Source organism: Choristoneura fumiferana, chromosome 25 (assembly GCF_025370935.1).
Source record: "Choristoneura fumiferana chromosome 25, NRCan_CFum_1, whole genome shotgun sequence".
NCBI lineage: Eukaryota > Metazoa > Arthropoda > Insecta > Lepidoptera > Tortricidae > Choristoneura > Choristoneura fumiferana.
Window position 1 is genome coordinate 9070575 of NC_133496.1, and position 21913 is coordinate 9092487.

The following is a 21913-nucleotide window of genomic DNA, read 5'->3' on the forward strand; positions in this document are numbered from 1 at the left end:
AAACAACGAGATTTAAGAATACATTTAGTAAAAAGATTACAAAGGGTTAACAAAAGGAATGTTATAAAAGATATCAAAGTAAACTACGCATTTTCTTGCATCTTGAATTCTTGCAAAATAGGCAATGTTCCGTCGAAACGGGGTGCGTTTTAATCATCTGATAATAAAAATAGTAAAAATTAGTAGTTCACCTTTTATGCAGTAGGCAGAGTGCAGTTGAAGTTCGGGAGGAGACCTTTGCTCAGTAGTGAGACAGAATGGGCTAACAATAGGTAATAATAATAGACTAATAATTCAGCAAAATAATAGATTATTACAAAACTAGAGTGGTTAAAATACAAAAAATAAACTCAAAACACAGAGATGCCTATTTATCGCACGAGCTGCAATAATATTATACCTACTACCCAAAAGAAAATGGGCCACGTGAATTTCATTGGTAAAACGAAAAAATAATAAATATTACAATTCTTTATAATATTCCTTCCAAGCTAATAATTCCAAACTTATTTTTTATTTCATTTTACCGTTGAAATTTAAGTGGTCCTTATATCTTTTTTCCCTACCTAGTAGGTACATTATTTTTCTCAAACATCCGAGGAAATGTCGTGATTGTCTTTTGTTTTGTTTCATTGGGTTTTATTTTATTTTTTTATTGACTATCTTTTTTTATTGAATATCTCAAAGTTTGTCAATTGTGTTTTGCTTCTTTTCCTTTGTACAATAAAGAGTTTACATACATACATACATATATACTAATATTATCTATTTATCTATGGCATACTGCCAATTGAGAAAAACTTAGTTTGTAAATGTGAATTTACTTTTTAATATCTTATTTGACTACATTATTTAAAATCAGGTATTCAATATAATAAAGAAGGATTTGAAATTTATTGTTAATAATGTATTAAAATAACAAATTAATAAGGTATCGTCACTTTTTAAATTAATAAAATCATCTCGAGATTTGGTGGCAAAAACATTAATCCGAACAGCTTACAAAAAAAAATATGAAAAAGGGTACTTTGGCGGGAATAGAAAAAAAACTTAATAATTATAATAACTCTTGATTATTAAAATAATAATACCAATATTTGAACAAATTATCTTCTTTGTCTTAGATAAATTAATACTAATTATGTGTAGGTATAACTCTAGGCCGGCAATCCCCTATTTCGCGGCCTCTGCAGTAATGTACTATTATTTAATCATCATTATACTGGCAATACCAGTGACAGATGGAAAAGCATTTGTTATTCCGATTTAAAATAGAACTATCGTTGATTAGCTCACAATTATCTTTGATCTGTAAAATGATAAATGTACTTTCATATACGATTTACTAATTTAACTTTGTTTAAGTAAGTTTCTTTTACGAATCGACAAAGGATAATCGAATTATTGGTATGATCGGGAAAATGGCGGCATTTGCTTACACTTTCTTTAAAATGGTCTGAAATAGGTTATAGAGGTAGCTGTTTTTTTTAATAATATCGTCACTACTTTGAAAAAATCTCGTATCTAAATCAATATGTCAACAAAATGGAACCTTGATGTTATGTTCATAAAGTTCACCCAGAAAAATTATCTATTTTGAGGTACGAGTTTTTTTTTTAAATAGTGACGATATCTCCCTGATTTCTCCCTGGTCAGCTAGCTGCCGTTGTGTTGTTCCAAGGGACTCGTCTTTTACTTACTGTGTACTTGTTATAAAGAAGTAAATCAGATATACTGCAGTCCCAAGGCGGCCGCGTGTGCTAGAACTGCCTCCGCAGCTTGCCTGATCTCAAGATATGACTTGGCGTCCCGGTGCCACGTCTCGGCAGCCATCCGGGACGCTCCTTGCAGTGAGTTCACGTAGTGCAGGGCTGCGGCTATATTCCCTCGCTCCACCCAGTACCTGCACATAAGGTGCCATGACAATTTATAATAATTACTAGCTTTTGCCCGCGACTTCGTCCGCGTGGAATAGTAACTTTGGAAAGTATTTAATTTATTTAGGGTACCTATTCTGCCAATAATAGCACATAGAAACTTCTACGGTTTACTGAAAATAACCTATTTTAATACATTGCTTTATATCTAAACTATTTATAATACGTTTTTGTTGCATCATCGAGATAATAAGAAAAAATTATATTAACTTAAAGTATAAAACCTATAGAATATGTAGTCGTTGGGTTTGCTATTGTTTACCTGGACGAACTACTGGGTTGCCAGGTATAAACTCAAACAGTTATGTCGATGCGAGTTACTTTCACTTGGTTAGATAATAGAACAAAAATTGTTTTTCAACGTAAGCGCTGATATAGGGTTGTCTGCATTTAATTAAAAACTATTATTTTTTTTTTAAATAATTGCCTGTCCAGGATTTTTTTAGCAAAACCATTTCTAATATACAAAATTTATTATAAACTACATTTCATTCTATTATCAGACCGGTGCAGATCTTTTCAAGTTCGGATCTTCTACTATTGCCACGAAACCCCTGTGGACAAGCGATGGCTAAAGCGACAGTCACTATTAGCTACAAAACAGCTAGTTTCAATAATGAATCAACGACTTACCTAGCCCTTTGCAATTTGTCAAAAGTGTCTAAATTGTCCACATTTTCCCTGATGGGTTTGTCGACATCTTTTTGTGGAATACCGTTGAGCTGTGAATAAGTAAATCAATGAGGATTCTTCAAATTTACCCGCCTAAGGTGTGCAACTTTTTGGTCTTCACCCATTTTGGACCGCTAGCTAATTCGAACTGACAGCTTTTGTATTATGAATCACTATGTAAAACTAGAATGGGGTTCTTGGCCGGCATAATAATATAGTAAGTCAAAGATATACATACATACAAAGATATTATATATATATATATTAGTAAAGCCTACCCGATTTAGCCCACCGTAAACAAGATGGCAACAATATAGTAGACGTACGAAAAAGTGACGATATAGATATACAAACGAACTGTACTCTAACTGGTTGTAGTTCTTCTATTTCTCATATTATTAATTATAAAAAAAACATGTATTTCAGGCAGCACGGCCCATACACATATCAGGCCTTCTGGACTAGATTATAATCATAATTAGGTGACAAACGGTATTATCCCGTTGAGTCACTGTCCCAGACGTCGACGTTGATATTATTTGAAGAGTAGGTACCCAGAAAGAGCATGTCTAGTGCCTTTTTAATAAGATTATTATCAAAATGTATTATTATCTCGTAATCAAGTATTACTTACATCTCTTACGGGTTTTTTACTATATTTCCATAGTATTTTTTTTTTTAGTAGTGTCCCACTGCTGGACAAAAGCCTCCCCTCTTGACCTCCACAACTCTCGTTCTGACGCAATATCAGGCCAGTCCTTTGCGTACGTGTCCAGATCGTCCCGCCATCTCCTCGGAGATTTTTCTCCTTTTCTTTTCTTCTTTTTTTATAGTAAAATAATATTTTTCCATTTTTCTTATAACTTTTATAAAATTATATACAATATAAGTTAGTATATACAGTAAGTCAGGGTCGCCGTGATCGAATATGTGAAGGACTATAATATTCCCATAACTTATTTTTACTTTCCAAATATAAATAGAAATAACGTGTGTTGTGTAAGGGAATAAAGTTAGAACCACGGTATAGACTCGCTACTAAATTATACATAAATGATTATTCAGGGTTTCCAGGTTCAATAAGTTATTTGCATGCTATTGACTTTGCATGTTCATAACAATATACTTCCTGCAATTAATTTACCACGCATGTTCCTTTCGTGTTCAACAGATGTGTGGTTCAGTTTTTTGGTAACAATTGTTCTACAAATAAAGACAATACATTTCTACTAGAAATAATTGTGCATATGAAGATAGATCATTTCAACGTATAATTAATTAAATAGCACAATCGTTCCTAATTTTAATAACCCTCCTTCGGCAGTCGGGCTAAAACGCGATTACTCAAAATGTTACTAAGACATGCTCTTTGGGTGTACCCTTCATTATTTGTATACTGTATACTTAGGGGCGGTTTCACCATCCATTGATTAGGGTTAACTGGCGGTTAGGTGTGATGCCGTCTCTATTTGTTTTGTTCGAATAGAATCACATTTAACCATCACTTAACACTAATCAATGGATGGTGAAACAGCCCCTTAATCTCTTTCGTGTCTTCTGGATTGTCGATGTTAATGATGTTGTGACGTGCGTATACTTATGTCTTTACCGTTTGTCTCTCAATGTATTTCACGTTATTCTTATGTAGAGTTCTAGCTAATTAAAGCCAAGTTTACAGTTGGTATTTCGTTTCCCTGTGTAGCATTGTGGCAGCACCAAACGAAGTGTACCTTTAGAAAGAGCATGAGCCCCTGTAACCAGGACAGGATGAACACAGGCAAAGTGGCGCCCTCTTGCTCCACCAGCGCCACTTTCAGGGCAACTCTCTCCATCTGTCAACATCGTCATAGTATAAGCCACTGGGTTGTACCTTGTTTTGCCTAACAACTTCTTGCCTATTTTCGGTTTGCCTAATTTTAGATGAACCAATGTTAGGTACTTAACCTAATGGCTTATTTTACCAGTTACACTATTTTATTTAAACAAACGCATTATTGAAAAGGTACAATTGAAGTACTTATACATATTTTACCTAATTTTCAGTTTAGTGAAATTCATTTTATATACAACTTACTTTAAATAATTTTGTTTCGCCTTATTTTAAATTACCTAATTTCATTTTGTATAAACTTATATCGTATACTGTTTGACGCGGCACGTTCGCTACGCTCGCTCGGCTTGCGCGCTGTTGCAGTCACAGTTCTAATCTTAGTAAAAACACTATTCGGCTAAGTAATGATTCTTTAAAATAAGAATCGACAAAACAAGTTATGAAAATGATAATGTTGAAAATAGCCTGAATGGCTTCGAGAAAAGTATGTTACGGCCGTGCCTTTGTTTTTGTTTTGCTCGACTTGGCGGGGGCACTCCCGTGCCCCCAGATTAAGGATAATGAAAATTCGACAAAATAATAATTAAGAATAATGAAATTATACAAATTGACTTTAGATAAACAATTCATTACTCGTATAGTAAAAGTTGTTAGGCAAACTAGAATTAGGCAAAAAAATGTTAGACAGCTAGATATAAATGTAGATAGCTGGATGTCTGGAATAACACATAGGTAGACTGCTTTTTATTTTGATATTCTCACGGGATCGGGATAAAAACTTGAAATTTCAACCGCTTTTTAATACGGCTAAAAAGTGTACAAACTAAAAATAGGTTTCTAAAATAAAGGCGTATTTATTCACTCTAATAAGAACATTTTTAAGGACGAGAAACGAATACACTTGGAATTATTTTAAATACAGGTGTATAATAGTAAAATACTTGGCTGATTTAGTTAGATAGTGCCACAACAAAAAAAAATTAAAGAGATATAAAAAGAAGCGCTTCTATTGTTTCTTTTGTATGGCTTATAGTTTTTTTTTTATATGTGACAGTATCCAACTAAAGCAGTGATTTATCTATTTACATAAATAAAAATGAATCACCGACTTTCGAACGACGGCTCCAAATTGGATAATTCTTTTCTTTGTGTTCTTTATTGTCAGGACAAGGTTTGTGTGAAACAAAATAAAAATAAAAGAATCCGCGGGCAACAGCTAGTTTAAAATAACTTTAAGTGTAACCGTTAACCGTTGCGTTACGTTTATTATTCAATCCGTGGGAAGCGGGTTTTCTAAGCAAATTGTTAAACTTGTCTGCTTTGTTACTCTTTGGTTAGAATATTTACCCTGTGGTATCGTTCCCGCAGCACGCTCTCCGGCACCACTCCTTCTTCCCGAACGGCGGCGGGGATGGACTTCAGCACAGTTTGCACCAATTTGTCGTTGTCACCTACAAGCAACAAGTGAATGTACCATCAGCCAAATATGTTGTCTACCACCTTAAAGTTGATAATCGTTTGCATGTCACAAATCAATAATGCCAAAAGACTTGAACGTTCGACTTTAGCGACATATTCATTTGATAGGGACTTTTTTATGAATTAAATTCGGGTTTTGTTCCGCGTACCTTGATTTTAACGAAGCTCGATATTTCGAGTATGCTGGTATACCTGCAATTCTCCAGTCGTCTCGTGGTCATGGCGCATGCAACTTCCGAAACATCGAGCTTCGTTAAAATCAAGGTACGCGGAACAAAACCCATAAAATGAAAACAAAAAAAACATAAAATTAGTAATGACCGCGAATAGTCTAAAATATTGTGTGATAGGAACTTGTTCGAAAATTTATAGAAAACTTATTTGGCTGATGGTACATGCTTGTGTGCATCATGATCAGAGCTTTAAAATGATAAGATGATGATGGTAAAATGAGTCATAGTTACTTGAAATAAAGATGATTATTATTATTATTATCTTTTTTATTATTCTTAGGATTAGGTTTTTACAATAGTTATAAAAAGTTAAATACAGAAAAGTACATACAAAATAAAAATATTATAAAAACCTAACCTAGTTTGCCGCCGGTAACGGGCAGGGCCCAAGCTACCGGTGGTCAGGGCCGCAGAGTGAGGAACCTCCGGACGATGCGTGCCATGTCCAGAAGTACCGCCTATTATTATTATTATAAGCTGTTTTAAGAGTTAGTATTTAATATGAACATACCCTGACCTTACATAGCCTACATAGCCTATATACGAGTAGACTAGAACCTAGAACTTGCAATGACGTAGCTACCATAAGGTCGCGGCCTCGCGGGTGAGCAAAGTAATTGTTTTAGATCATTGATATTGACCTCCGCAAAGTAACACCAGATTAAATAAATCAGTAAACGACAGCCTGTTGTGATGTGCTACCCCATCATCGTCATCGTCCCAACCTATACGTCCCACTGCTTGGCTCAGGCCTCCTCTCATAACGAGAGGACTTGGGCCGTAGTTCCCACGCGGGCCCAGTGCGGATTGGGAACTTCACACACTTAAATTGCTTCGTAGGTTTAGCAGGTTTCCTCACGATGTTTTCCTTTACCATAAAGCTCGTGGTAAAAGTAAAATTAATGAAATTCGAAAAACTCAGAAGTGCGAGCCGGGGTTTGAACCCACGATCCTCTCTGCGTGAGAGGCCATAATGTGTTACCTACCAGCAGCCTTCTCTAGTGCCGTGAGCTCCTTGTTGACCTTGATTAGTGGCGCCCCCTTCTTGGTGGCGGCGAGCAGAGAAGCCCCAGCAGTCCACAGCTCTTGGGAGCGTCGCGCTTCCCTCTCTGCTTTCAGACGCTCTATTGGCACCACCACAGAATACTTAAGGGTTTGACTGAGAAAGTGTTCGGCAACAAGAAGCATCTATTTACTCGTACTTGTAAAACCAAATAGTCTTAGAGAACTAACTCCAAATTAGAACGTAGGTATAGACAATGCATCTAGTAAACATATTCCATTTATACAAAACATAAATTTTGAAATGAGAGCCAAGTTCGTATTAAGAATGTGTCGTTGGTTCCAAGTTATTTCCCTTGGGCTGTAATGCAAGTTCAAGATTTGACTTGGCTAGCTTTAACATACTGACTATATTATATTTAATAATGTTACTTTTCTAAAATTCGGTTTGTTGGTAAAAACTAGCCAAGTCAAGTCTTGAACTTGAATCACATCCCAAGCGAAATAACTTGGCACCGAGAGTTTATATCTGCTGAGCTGGCAACATTGCATTTTTGTTAGTTTTTCTCGATTGTTCCATAAAAATTGAATAGCCTATGTGTTATTCCAGATGTCCAAGTATCTACATACCTAATTTCATGACTCTAAGCCTAGCGGTTATTAGTTTGAGATTTTATCCCTACCCCGTAGAAATATCGGGATAAAAAGTAGCCTATGTGTAATTCCAGACGTCCAGCTATCTATATACTAAATTTCATGACTCTAAGCCCAGCGTTTGTTATTTAGATATGTTATCCCTATCCCGTGGGAATATCGGGATAAAAAGTATTCTATGTTTGAATCCAGGTTATTAACTAACTTTTCACCAAATTTCATCCAAATCCGTCCAGCCGTTTCAGCGTGAAGAAGTAACTAACATTCTCACTCACAAAATTTCACATTTATAATATTAGTAGGATTCTAAGTTAGCAATAAGATATTAACCCCTGTTTCACCATCCATTGACTACATTTATCCGTCAAATAAAATTAATCAATGAGTGGTGAAACCTTAGAGTCCTTTAGAGTCAAATAATAAATTCTAGATAGCCACCTATTAAATGCAATAAATCGCTAGAACAGTCACCTGTATTAGTATCTGTCACAGCGGAGCGTGCAAAAATATCTGACACGTCAATCTGGTCCTAGAAATGGAGTCGTATCGAATATTAATGCACTCTTTGTTGTGTCAAACATTGGTGTTGGTGACTGTAGATACGATACAAAATATTACAATAAATGCTAGTCATATAGATACATCATAATAAAGTAGCCAATTCAATAATTGACAGTGACATAAAACCAACTCACAATCGAGAACAACAAATACTTTAGTATTCACTTATCACATTACAGCACTAAAGGTTTACATTAAAAATGTACCGTTCAACTTGGTTTCCACGATCTTCAGCTTAACTGCCATTTGCTCAAGATCCCGTTTAAACTTTTTCTTCTCAGCTGCAACCGCTTCGCACACCATTTTCTTAATTCTGTCTCCGGCCTAAAATTATCTGAACATAACTAATGCTGCCCTCTTAAGGTAAAAGGCGGAATCAAAAAAAAAATACCTTTTCACCTCAGCAACTCAAACAGGCAGGTTTTGCTATGAGAAATCAGTGAGCAAAATCGGATTTTGCTCACTCCGTGAGACAAAGTAACTTTTTAATTTTTTTTTTAAATGCTGAGTACAGTGTTGGGTCTACTCACTGAATTCCAAATATTTGAATTTTACTTTGATCTGTCATTTCACTTCAACACGAAAAAAGCGAGATATATAGGATCAAATGTGTTGATTACAATCTTAAATTAAATTTTTGGTATTAAAAATATATCGATACCTAATAAATTACATGACAACCAAATATTTCCAAAATTTAAATTTTCCCGATCTTTTCATAAAGTATGCAACCTCGTTGCGCGAAAGCCGCTTCTCTTGTTTTTTTATAAAATAATTTCGTATACTGCCTCTACAGTTGGAATAAATATTTGTTAAATTGAATGATTTTTTTAACAAATTTATTTATGTTTATCTAATATAGAAATCTTAATAAAATTAATATTTAAGGGATTAATAACATTTATAATAAATTATACGTTTATTGTTCAACCTTTTTAATGACCCCAAGATAAGGCTTTTTGCAGTATTAAAAAATAAGTGTGACATTAGTACAAGAAGTTCAAATTACAATGCATGTTATGAGTATGAGATTTGTATTGTATCTACTGGACACTTTTTTTATGGGTTTAAATGTGATTATTATATATTTGTTTCTTAATAATCGGATTATATTTAAAAAAAATGTGTTTGTTTTGTAAACAGGTAATATGTGGTTTTATTCTTATGTTACATTAAAATTATGTTCTCGCTGCTGAGGTGAAAAATTGTATGTGTCACACGAGACCAAAGTTTTTTTGCATCTCGTGTATTTGAATCCCTTGCTGATCTCAGGATTCTAAACTAGAATCATAGAATCCTTCGCTTACTCGGGATTCAAAATCAACACTCGCAACAAAAAACAACTTTGTTCTCTTGTTGCACAAATAACTATTGAGTTGTTTATATGAGATATATAAATAACTCGACAGAACTGATGTCTTAGGTTACATACTGAGTAGTGACATTATTATTGTACCTAATTTTATTTTTATCTTTTATGCACACAACTATGACGATCCCGAGCGGAGAACCTGTTTCGAATTGTAATTGTTTTATTGTTTTTATGAAATTAAATGAAATGATTTATTCATGTATGCGGAGATTGGGTTACAGTTGTAGTTACCACTTACCACTTATAGAGTTCTGTTTCGTACCGGCAGCTCCTATTGTTTCTGTGTTACATTGATTTATGATTAGCCCTACGGTTAATTTTTATTAATATTATAAATGTGTAAATAATTCGGTCTGTCTGTATGTATGTTTGTTATCTCCTCACGCTTAAACCGCTCAACCGATTAAGACGAAATTTAGTATGGAGGTAGTTTAAGATCCTAGGAAAGACATAGGATAGCTTTTATCCCGGGAAGTTTCTGTGGGATCGAGACAAACGAATTCTTTACAGACGGAGTTGCGGGCAATAGCTAGTGGATGATAAAGTGAGTAGGTATATATTAAAGACTAGTACTAAAAAGATAGTGAAACCAACAATTTATGAACCATTGAGACAAATTTACAAAAAAGTATGAAAATAAAACGATTTTTGGTTGGCATTACGAGAATTGACATGGAGTAACTTCCTGCCAAATATTATTTTAATGCCCCCATCATTAACCTGCTTGGTTTCGTGGTCACGTCTGAAGCAGCTGCTCGGTTTAGCTACGCCCAAATCGAGCGCCCGTTAGTTCCCCAACTCCCGATTTTAAACTACTCTCTCTTCTGCCGGCGTTCAAGTTACAAAAATATATCTCAAGATGTATGAAAGACTAAATAGTTTTATTTTCAAAACTTTGATCTGTTGTTTATATAATTTCCGTGGTCTCTTAAAAGTTATAAAAACAATCGCTTTTAGATATTATAATGTCAGTTATAAAGGAAGTATTTGGAATTTGCCCGCTTTTCGCTTGTTTCTTAATCGTACGCAAATGGTCTAGAACGCAGGGTACGTGACTAAGCACGCTTGAACCTCTAATTTAAACGATGGATTTGCAGAAACGGACTACTTTGTATGACTTGAATGTGAAATGGCCTCATTCAGGTATATTGAGCGAAAAATTTATGTTTTACTTATGTTACACTTATTATTATTATTTTATTAATTTTTAACATTTTGTGACATTTAATTGTTTTCTAATTTAATATTTTGTGTAGTTTTGACAATTTATTAATAATCTAATCTAATCATATCTATCTAATAACTTTAAACGTAACTCTAGTATATAATAATCTCAGAAACCACTCAACGTAGAAGGATACGGTTTTCACTGATGTATTTTCCTTGCTTTGGATTAACATTTAAGGGCTGTTTCACCATCTATTGATTAGTGTTAACTGACGGTTAAATGAACTTAAATGTGATGCCGCCTCCGTCTATTGGAACAAAACAAATAGAGACGGCATCACATTGAACCGTCAAGTAACGCTAATCAATGGATGGTAAATCAGCCCCTTAGTGTTTGGTTCATTATTATTGCTAACACTTTTCGAAGAATCGTTGTTGATTTCGCGAAAACTTCGCTTATCTATTAAAGTTTTGATTAATTATAGTCTGTAAAATGATTTAGGAATATAAAATTCGCTAAATTGATAGTTCGTGGAAATTATTTTCCAACGTAAGATGAGCTGACAACAATATGGTCGCCCATAATAAATAGGGTTCATTTTAAGTTGGACATGTTCATGCGAGTTAGGTATGTAGGTACACGGAGACGCTCTGCCTATCCTGGTATCAGAATTTGATATATTAGAATTTGATTGATTTCCACCATACCATATAAAAAACTGTGACTGGCCGATATCTGTCAGTACTGTACATTGAAAACATTTGCGAAAAACTATTACAATAAGCGCATTAGAACCCAAAACAATGATTTTTAAAATTGTCTGTTTGTCAGTTTGTTTGTTTGTGCATTTGCTCGTTAGGATCTCGGAAACGGCTCCAACGACTTCGATGAAATTTGGTATGTAGGGGTTTTCGGGGATGACAAATCGATACAGGTTGGTCTTGTCTCTGGGAAAACGCTTGTTAAGTATCGAGTTTTAGCCCGAGCAAAGCTCGGTTGCCCAGGTACTGGTATAAATAACTCATTTTTCATTTGAGATACAGCCTTTTGCCTTAACCCTTTATAAGGCCCCATTTATTGGAGCATACTACCACAGAATCAAAAGCAGCTATCGAATACGTACCTGGCAAAGGATATTTTTAAAGCTAGTTCTATTTTCAATAATAACAATGGAAATTGTGACGTATTATGAAAGCAATATGGTTCAGTTTCCAACTCAATGCAAGTGGTCGCTAAATCGTCTCTGCCTTATAAAGGGTTTCTTAACCCTAGGGCACAATAGCTGTCAACTCTCTTTTTTTGAACACTGGACAGGTTTAGTAAGTTGCAGAACAAAAAAGTATATACTGAACCTCCTCTTCCTTCTGTTTCAACTTCTGCCTTAGGTTCTCGTCGTGCCTGTCCAACTGCTTCTTCAATGAGTCTTTGAGCATCTTATCATTTGCAGCTCTCAAGTCATCATGCTGTGTACATAAATTGCAGTTTATTCCAAATGATGTACGGGTTTACATGGGCCAGTTAACATATAATAACTCAGCGGCACAAAATTTAGCCCACCCTATACATATAACTTATACTGTATACTTTTAGAGGTATACATAAAGCAAACACCAGATTGACGGGTGCAAATCTGGCCCGTATACCACGAAGTGCAAAACTCGAACTTCGTATGTTGCCGTCCCGCTGACGCTTATGTCATTTAATACGTGAGTGAAAGGGACGGTGCGATACAAACTTCGATTTGCGAGTTTCGTAGTAGCCCCTCTGTACTGACGTGTAATAGTGCGAGGACACATGAAACTAATTTTATTAGTTGATATCGATAAAAATGTCGTAAAACCGTTGTGTAATTTTAAGAATTCGAATTAAGAAGAAAACGAAATACACAAAAATAAACTTCTTGAGGAATTAACTTCTTTAATATTTTATATAATTTGCATGATATACGATCAACATCCGTCATATTGTCCGTTATGACATTAATATTCAAACTTAGCCATTAGATAATTATGATAATGATGGTTCAAAATTGCTTTTTATCGGTGTCGATAAACTTAAGTACTTGATTTTCAATTAATCGCACTGGTACATTTTTGCCCCTGTCAATCCGGTGTTTACTTATAAGTATGAGTATAAGGAAAATTAAAAACAGCAGAAGGCTAATCTTGACGCTCAGTTTAAGCTTAATTTACCCTTTTCCTGTACATTCTGTCAAGTTCGTACTGGCGTTTTCTATACGTAGCCTGTATCAGGTAATCTCTATTATCTCGATCCTTTTTATCTTTGTCGTCTTCGGCCAAAGCTGTAATAACATATGGATCACACTGTAAATTACGCTAAAGATTCTGTATGGCAATGGCAATAACCACAGAATCAAAAATCATAAGGGTAAGTAATAGAAATATCGCGCGATCTTCAACCTGTTTATTTTTCTAAGTATATAAGACATTATTATTATTATTAAAATACCTTTAAACGAGCAATTTTTGTATATATATAAACAGACATAAGTAGGAATCCACGGGGCAAAGTTTTGTGACAGGTAGTGAGTTCCTACGTATATCGATAATCTCAATTATCGATGCTTGTTCCATATACTAGGTAATGTAAAGGTATGTCTGTATACAAGGTGTTAATTAAATAACTGAAAACCAGAAAGTAGTTTGCTCAGAATCGAGAGTAGAATCGATTACACTATGTTTTAAATCAGGTTGTGTTTTAAAATCCCTTTTTTATTGTGCCCAGTCTAAAAGTTACGACTGCAACAGGCGCCTATTAAATATTTTAGCGAGGTTGCATACTATTTCGATAATTTAATACTGGCCGTTTTGCTGTCAATGTGTGATTTTCTTCTAAAAACGTCAAAGCGCAACTGACAAATACATATTATGAGTGTAGAGTTAGAAATGAAGTAGAATTATTGAAATAGCAAAACACACGAATATCTTTTAAAATAATGAAGATATTCAAAAATAAATGAAATCAACTAACTTAAAATGTAAAAATATATTTGGGGTGTCTGAGGTATCCAGTTATTTAATTAACACCTTGTACAAATATATATATATATATATATAAATGAAAATCTCGGAAACGCCTGCAATGATTTCGATGAAATTTGGCATGCAGGGGTTTTTGGGGATGCCAAATCGATCTAGCTTGTTCTTATCTCTGGGAAAACGCTTATTAACGAGTTTTAGCCCGAGCAAAGCTCGGTCGCCCAGGTACTTATTATTAATACCAGAACGACCAAAATAAGTAACACATGATAACATTTCTATCCCTCTTAATTTTCGTTCAGTAGATTATTGCTTATTCTTATGATAATACCACTTGTAGTAAATGAAAGTAAATGAAACTTTTGAAAAAACATTGTACTTGTGCTATAAGTGCTATAACATAAAAAACGAAAGAAAATAAGGACCAAAAATTTCATTTCTTACTTTCGATTCCTCTGTTGACACGCTCGGTCATCCCATCGGATAGTTCATTCAAAATAACTTGCAATTTATTTTTCTGAAAAATATCAAACTCAAAACATTTGCGTTAACACAAAATATTGCATCAAACCTTAATGATTGCAGTACTACGAGTACAAAAGTATAGTTATTAAAAATCCTGTTACTTGCTTAATGTCTATTTTAAATAATATATTGTCTTAGGTGCTTACTGAATTTATTCAAATCAACTATTTTAATTGCAGTGAACAATATAAATCATAATGCTTTTCGTGATCATGTTTTGTGCATCTTAATTTGATCGCGAATAAACCATCATCTTATCGTTTTGATTAATAATGAACTCTATTGGTAGAGTCATTCACGATGACGCGTGCGTGGTTCTTATTACAAGGTCATTAATGGCTAATTTTGACAAAATCACGCGTCTTCGTGGATGGCACTAGGTACACAAAATTACGCATGACTATTAAGGATCAACCACACTGGAGCTCAAACTACGATGACGGACCGTAAAAGCAAGGACGCGTTATCAGCGTGTACCGTCTAAACCGCTGTTCAAAAAACGCTGACGCACCGACAAGACAGTATAGTGACTCATGCCACACTTTTGACGTGCGCCTTCTGAAATTGCGAGGTCAAAGATATCTTTACGCTAACTTCTTTTAGAAGCTTTTACGCAACCTTGTCACTGTATGCTTTCTGACAACTTTAAACAAAAGCTCAAACACGAAGTGACAGCGACCGACTATTGTTGAACCTATTTTTAGAGAAAACAGCTTCTACGTGACAGTCTGATAGTTGCCGACAGTTGCGTCTTTTACGTCGTCGACCAGTGTGTTTACGTCCATCAGAACGCCAGGTGGGCTGTGTTGTGTAATGATCAGAGATCGGCGAAAATTCATGAAAAGGTTAGTTAATTATGTTCTCAAATGACATTACCATCTCAAATAACAAATAACCTTAGTAAAATACTAATAAAAGTAGCAGTTCTTGTCGTTGGAATAGCAATAGACTGACCACAGAAAATTTGGAAAAGATATTTTTGGTTAAAAACTCTTTTTTTTACCAGAAACTTTTGTATTATTTATTTACTAGGAATCATGATTAAATCTTTAGTAAAGAATTTATTGATTGCTTAATTATTTATTTAATTTTAGAGTCCTATTCATATTATTGCAAACTATGACGGTACGACATTTAATGGAATGAGATTTACTATTTACTCCAGTGCCCTTAGTGTAAGTTTTTGGTTACAAAATACGTCTCGATCGCGTTCGCGTTAAAATCTCAATTTGTATAGAAACATGAACATCGCAAACGTTCCGCTAGAGGCGCTGTTCGTGTTTCCATATGAATTGTGATTTTAACGCGAACGCGATCGAGACGTATTTTGTAACCGAAAACTTACACTAAGGGCACAGAAGTATTTTGTCGAGTCAACGTTTTTAGAGCAGCGGACAGCAGTAACGGCGGTAACAGTGCGTTTTTAAGATCACAATCATGTGCGCTTGAAAGAATAATTTGAAATTAAAATCACATCTGTTGACTTTTATTTTGTTCTTTATTTGAGGCATTTTTTATTTACCTAAAGAAAGCTTTTGATTAATAGCTTAATCTAGATGATTATTTTAGTTATTTTTTGTCAATATGTGAGTGGACGGCGACAGTATCGTACGCCAACGGCTCGGTTAGTAGTGTGTGTTTCAGCTACGTTGTCAACTCGCTGACAATTCGATGCTAAGCGACGTTGCCAGATTTCGTTTGATTTGTCTGATCAAAATCACATAATTACCATTTTGAAGCTCGTTTAACTTTTTTTTTAATATTTTTGCTGGCCATAGGTACAAAGTCCGTCAGTCAAAAGACTGAAGTGCAACGAACAAATGTATTGCCAATTCTTTGGGTTTCCGACAGAAATAAGGAAGAAAATCACATAACATTAACGTATTAACAAATAAGTACGGAAAATTGCATTAACGGATTATAAATTAGTAGTGATAAAATCAGATAAAGGCTGCATGGCTTGTGGCTTTTTCCATAAAAAAAAAAAAAAAAAACATCAAGTCAAATGTCAAATTCGTCAAGTCATAATTTTTTGTTCGTTTGTTGTCATAGGTTGTCATGACATTGTAAACTAATGGAGTTTGTATTTTCGATAATGGAGTAATTTTTTCCTAAATTAAATTATCGTAATTTGTCCTCGAAACTGGCGGGATTATCATTATCTATAATCTATAATGTGAATGCAGTTATATTTTCAAGTATTGAACCGAATTATAATTCACATTGGAAACTATGAAGCCACGAACTTTGCGAAAAAAATACATAAAGCATCAATACTCTGGTCTCGAAAAAGACGCATTATAAGGAAATTAAAAAGTAAGTACAGTAGAGGCTGAGTACAACATACAACTTCCACCACCCCCGTGGGTACCGTAGGAATCGGCTGAGGGATAATATCAGAAGATGGGCAGCAGCGTTTTACAAGCAACCCCACATCATATACTTACTACGCTCGCCAACCCGCTTAGGTACCAAACGTGGCGAGTATTGGCAACACGGGAAAATATGGGGGAGGCCTAAAGTCTCAATTTCCATGACCGTAGGTGTTTAGGGCAGATTTTTTTACTGTTTTTTTTTTCCAAGTCCCCAGCCCCTTGGTAGCGGACTAACTTTTGAGCCTCATAGGACGGTAATTTTGGAGTTCAGAGAAAAGTTAATTTGACAAAATATGCTTCTTCAAAATATGTTTTATTTTCATAATAAAATATTTAATTACAGAGTGAAAAAACACTGTCATAACATACATTGTCGGCTGGTAAGCTGTGTACGAGACTGGCACAAGACTGGAAAAGTGGCGTGAAAATGCAAGAGGCACTCAGCAGTGGTTGTATGTGGGCTAATTTAATTGACTGATGTAAATAAATAAATAAAAACTGACTTAGTGATGGACTTTTTTATTTGTTGTTTAATAGAGCCTTCGATTACTACCCAACCAATTAAATGTGAAAGAAAAATAAACAAGTCTAATTTCACGTGTTTTTCGTTGAAGGAAAATATCGTGAAGAAACCACCTGCTATATAATTAATGGTGTGTGCTATATTTCAATTCACACTTTGCCTGCGTTGAAAATAACGCCCAAGCCCTCATTGTGAGAGGAGGCCTGTGTATGTAGGTATGTATAGGGATAATGATTATGACTAATTTTCTCATAGTATGTAATTTTTTTTTTATTCTACTGGATGGCAAACAAGCAAGTGGGTCTCCTGATTGTAAGAGATCACCACCGCCCATAAACATCTGCAACACCAGGGGTATTGCAGACGCGTTGCCAACCTAGAGGCCTAAGATGGGATACCTCACGTGCCAGTAATTTCACCGGCTGTCTTACTCTCCACACCGAAACACAACAATGCAAGCACTGCTGCTGCTGCTGCTGAAGTGTATTGTAAATAAAAAATAAATAAACAATCGTTGAGTTACGGTCAAGGAAACTGAGACACGTACCAGGGTGGAACCTATGTGCTACTAATGTCATGTTGACATCCCATACACTTGCCAAAGAAATCACAGCGCAATTGAATATGAAAAGGTTCCACTTGGGTTCCACTCTGGTACAGTCAAGGGCAAAGATATCGACACGGCCAAAGTTGCAAAAATATGTATACTGTTAAGTGCATAAAGTCGTGTATACATATTTTTGTAACTTTGGCCGTGTCGATATCTTTGCCCTTGACTGTACGTGACTCGGTTTCCTTGACTTTGTAAAGGCGAACTTATCCCTCGAAGGGATCTCTACCAAGCAACCCTTGAGTGGATGTGAGGAATTATAAGTCTCATAGTTCTTACTGTAGTTGTGCTGTGCATATTCAGATTTACCTAAAAATTTTAAAAAAAATGTTTATGCTTAAATTAGGTCTTATAAATTTTTAGCTACACATTTCAAAAAATATTAGCATCATTAACTGAGAACAATAAAAAAAAACAAAAAAAAATTAAATCTTACAACGGGTTTGAACCCGAACTTCCTAAGCTGAGGGTAGGGTTAACCCTAGCCTTATGCAACTAGGCCAATCTGCTCTTTGATCATGAGAGCGAAATTAACAAAGACTTCTGTTTACAACAAATTACAAGCATGTGTGCGAAAATATCTCAGTCGAAACTGCAGCGATCAAGTGAAAGTATTTTCTAAATTAAAATACATCTGAAACTTGGTACGATATATCACAAATTACACGCTATTGGCGGTATGTACATTATTTTATAAAAATATCCACGATTTCATTCCTAAAAAAAATAAAATACGTGGAATTTGCACACTAACGTCATCTACTGGCGCTGTAGTGCCTAGCTGACCATGACAAGCGACCTTAACGCATGACGTTTACCCGTGGAATAAATTAAAAACGTGAGGTTCGAACCACGTCACTGCGTTTACGTTACGTCAACGTATTTTGAACACCGGTTCGGTCGAACCTTTGTTTGATTACAGTCAGTCATTAACTATGTATGTGAAATAATTAAATTCTGGTGATGTATACATATCATTGACACTTTGAAAAGAATAATAAAATACATTGAAACGCGCAATTGACCTACCGCGACCCCGAATGAAACGGTTTTTTTTATCGATATTCTAACGAGCCTTGCAATGAAATTGGCCCTACAACTTGAATTGCTAAGCCGAGTTTAAACTTGCAAGAAATATCGTACAAGTTGCATTACATCGCGAGGCTGAAAAGCCAACGAGTTTGTAGTGGGCAATCGAGCGCCGCAATGTACTGCAACTTGCACAATTTTTCTTGCAAACCTAAACTTGGCTTTTCATTTTGAACTGTTTGTTGTCATACAATAAAGGTTTTTATCTATCTATCACTACGAGACCTATCTCTTCCGTAGGTGTTAAAAAAAAATTAACAAAAAATTTAACCGACTTCAAAAACCTTGAAAATAATTTTCAACTAGTTACATTGATAATGAATTTAGTTATTCATCGCTATACATGATTACGAAATTTAGACATTTTTCCAATAAATAATAAGTAAATAAACAAATATCAAGGGACAATTCACACCAATTGACCTAGTCCCAAAGTAAGCTTAGCAAAGCTTGTGTTATGGGTACTAAGCAACGGATAAATATAATTATATAGATAGATACATACTTAAATACATATTAAACACCCAAGACCCGAGAACAAATACAAATATCTGCCCCGACACGGGAATCGAACCAGCAGAACGAGTTTTACGTATTTTGAGAATTGTAGGTAGGTACATCAAATATGTGGTCTACCACCCTAAAGTTGATAATCGTTTGCATGTCATAAAACAATAATGACAATAGACGTGTCTGTCAACTTGAAAGTTCGACTTTAGCGACAATCATTTGATAGGAACTTGCTTGAAAATTGATAGACCACTTATTTGGCTGATGGCACGTTTTAACCTTGTGACATTTTGTATCAAGTTAATTTGTATTACAGTCATGTCAAGAATACGGTTTTTAAGCAGTAAATGTATAATTTCAAATTTTAGACATTTTGAAACTAATCCGTTTTGACATCGCGACGTACTAGGAACTTGGTATTATGCAATTTGATTGTAGTGAACCGGTAACAAGTTTCGCTACTTCCTCATCCGACAACCACGACAACTCTGTCAAGAGAAGAGGAGTGGAACTATAGTCGTCTACCTCACCTACATACTATATATTGAGCTTCAATCACTCCTGCTGGCTCGTGCTGAGGCACCGACTTCAAACTAGTAAAAAGTTATTTTCAAGATTTTTAAAGTCGGTTCCATTTTTCGTTAAAAAAAATTTTTTTCATACTTTTTAGTGATTTGTAGCCAAAGTGCAAAGCCAAATTAAGCTGAAACACAGCATAGTTATATCAGTTTATAACAGAGTACCGGTACCTACGGTCTTCTTTATCAGGGTTCAGTTCACTAAATGATACTTTCTGAATGTAAATACTTGACTTCGGCCCACAATAGGGATGTTGACGCGACGCCATTAAAAAATAATTCGAAGGCACCACTCCAGTAAAAAAAAGCTTTATTTTAGCTCCGAAAACCAGGTTAATTTTCGGCTTACTGTAAAATTAGATTTTTTGTTGCTTTCAAACAAATAAATAGTTAGTTGATTGAGTTGACGAACGAATAGCGACTTATGACGTCATAAGTTGCTATTTCTGTAGATACTCTATGGGAGAATTGTGTTTTGACAGCTTATAAAAAGTACGTCAGTTGATTGGTGGTGTCAACATCCCTATTGGCGGAGTTATCGCGTAACAAACATACAAAAAAAAACTCGAATTGAGAACCACCTCCTATTTTGAAGTCGGTTAAAAGGTATCTTTGACGATTACGTTGTGATTACCTACAAGTAAGGTAAACGTCCGAATGCTCGGCACGATAAGTAATGCCCAATAGACGGCACCCTGCTGTCACCTCTATTGCTAATGACTTAAGATTAAAGGTGCCAACTATTGGGACAGTGACGAGCACTCGTACGTTTAACTGACTGCTTTTTTGGCTGGTTGTTTTTTTATCGTGATTTATCGACTTACATATCTCAAGGTGTGATGCAGAAGTAGATCAACATCGTCCTGGATGAAAGGCTTCGCGGAGTTATATTTCACTGTTGGGAACAATTGCTCGTTCTCTTGGGTGTATTGGTCGATCAGATCTTCCACCTATGAGAAGCGCCATTGCATAAGAGTCTGTAGTGGTTACAGCGCTTGGTTGTTTTGCGATAAACGTTGCGTTAAACACTTCAATTTGCATCAGATAATCTATAGGTAATTACCAGAGAGCGGAATTTTTATATAAAGAATATTAAAAGTAGAGGTAAACAATAGGCGGCCTTAAGTTAAAGAGCGATCTCTTCCAATTAACTTTCGAGCAATTGAAAATGTGAAATAGACATAATGCAATGAATAATGAATGGATAGCAATTTCTAATTTAATAGGTAATTTCAGTTCAGTTTATTTTCAATTTCAATGTTGAAATTCTTCTGTTGAAAATGTTAACAACTGTTCCATTATGGTCTCTATAAAAGAAATATATGTTTTTTTTTTTTCATATTTAAACTACCTACTTCTTTTACAGTCAAATAACCTTTTGTATGCGGAAAAAGAACACTCTACATACCATATGATAAATAAGTTTACGACAATCTAATTGAAAGTCTAATATACCAACATCATTTAGGTAGAGTCGATAAGTCAGAAGTCACTATAACAGGTGGCATGAAAATTCCGCCCCCCGCTAATTACCAAACATTGTCATAAGGTGGCACGATTTCCATACTAATTTATTTACACAATCATGTGCGCTTGAAAGAATAATTTGAAACTAAAATCACATCCGTTGACTTTTATTTTGTTCTTTATTTGAGGCATTTTTTTATTTACCTAAAGAAAGCTTTTGATTAATAGCTTAATCTAGATGATGATTTTAGTTAATTTTCGTCAATATGTGAGTGGACGGCGACAGTATCGCACGCCAACGGCTCGGTTAGTAGTGTGTGTTTCAGCT

General features: G+C 35.0%; 2 protein-coding genes and 1 long non-coding RNA gene across 5 annotated transcripts in view; 2 read left to right on the top strand and 1 right to left on the bottom strand.

The window, feature by feature from the left end:
* Window positions 1-21913, top strand: part of LOC141442376 (MICOS complex subunit Mic60-like) — a 94494-nt gene that overhangs the window by 30392 nt on the left and 42189 nt on the right. The gene's annotated exons all lie outside the window — the stretch shown is intronic.
* On the bottom strand, window positions 8-21092 carry LOC141442379 (MICOS complex subunit Mic60-like). 2 transcript variants are annotated; one of them, XM_074107345.1, is made up of 11 exons: window positions 20943-21092; window positions 14353-14425; window positions 13102-13211; window positions 12262-12372; window positions 8576-8693; window positions 7139-7276; window positions 5788-5891; window positions 4340-4441; window positions 2571-2659; window positions 1701-1903; window positions 8-157 (listed from the first exon to the last, which is right to left on the bottom strand). In XM_074107345.1, exons 2-10 carry the CDS (start codon window positions 14381-14383, stop codon window positions 1726-1728), a joined length of 981 nt encoding a protein of 326 aa, XP_073963446.1. In that variant the 5' UTR covers window positions 14384-14425; window positions 20943-21092; the 3' UTR covers window positions 8-157; window positions 1701-1725. The 2 variants fall into 2 exon arrangements, with proteins under 2 accessions (XP_073963446.1, XP_073963448.1); XM_074107347.1 differs by lacking the exons at window positions 8-157; window positions 2571-2659 and having other exon boundaries at window positions 1707-1903.
* On the top strand, window positions 15180-17318 carry LOC141442381 (uncharacterized). The gene is made up of 2 exons (XR_012452932.1): window positions 15180-15278; window positions 17152-17318. It is a non-coding gene; the product is annotated as an uncharacterized lncRNA (long non-coding RNA).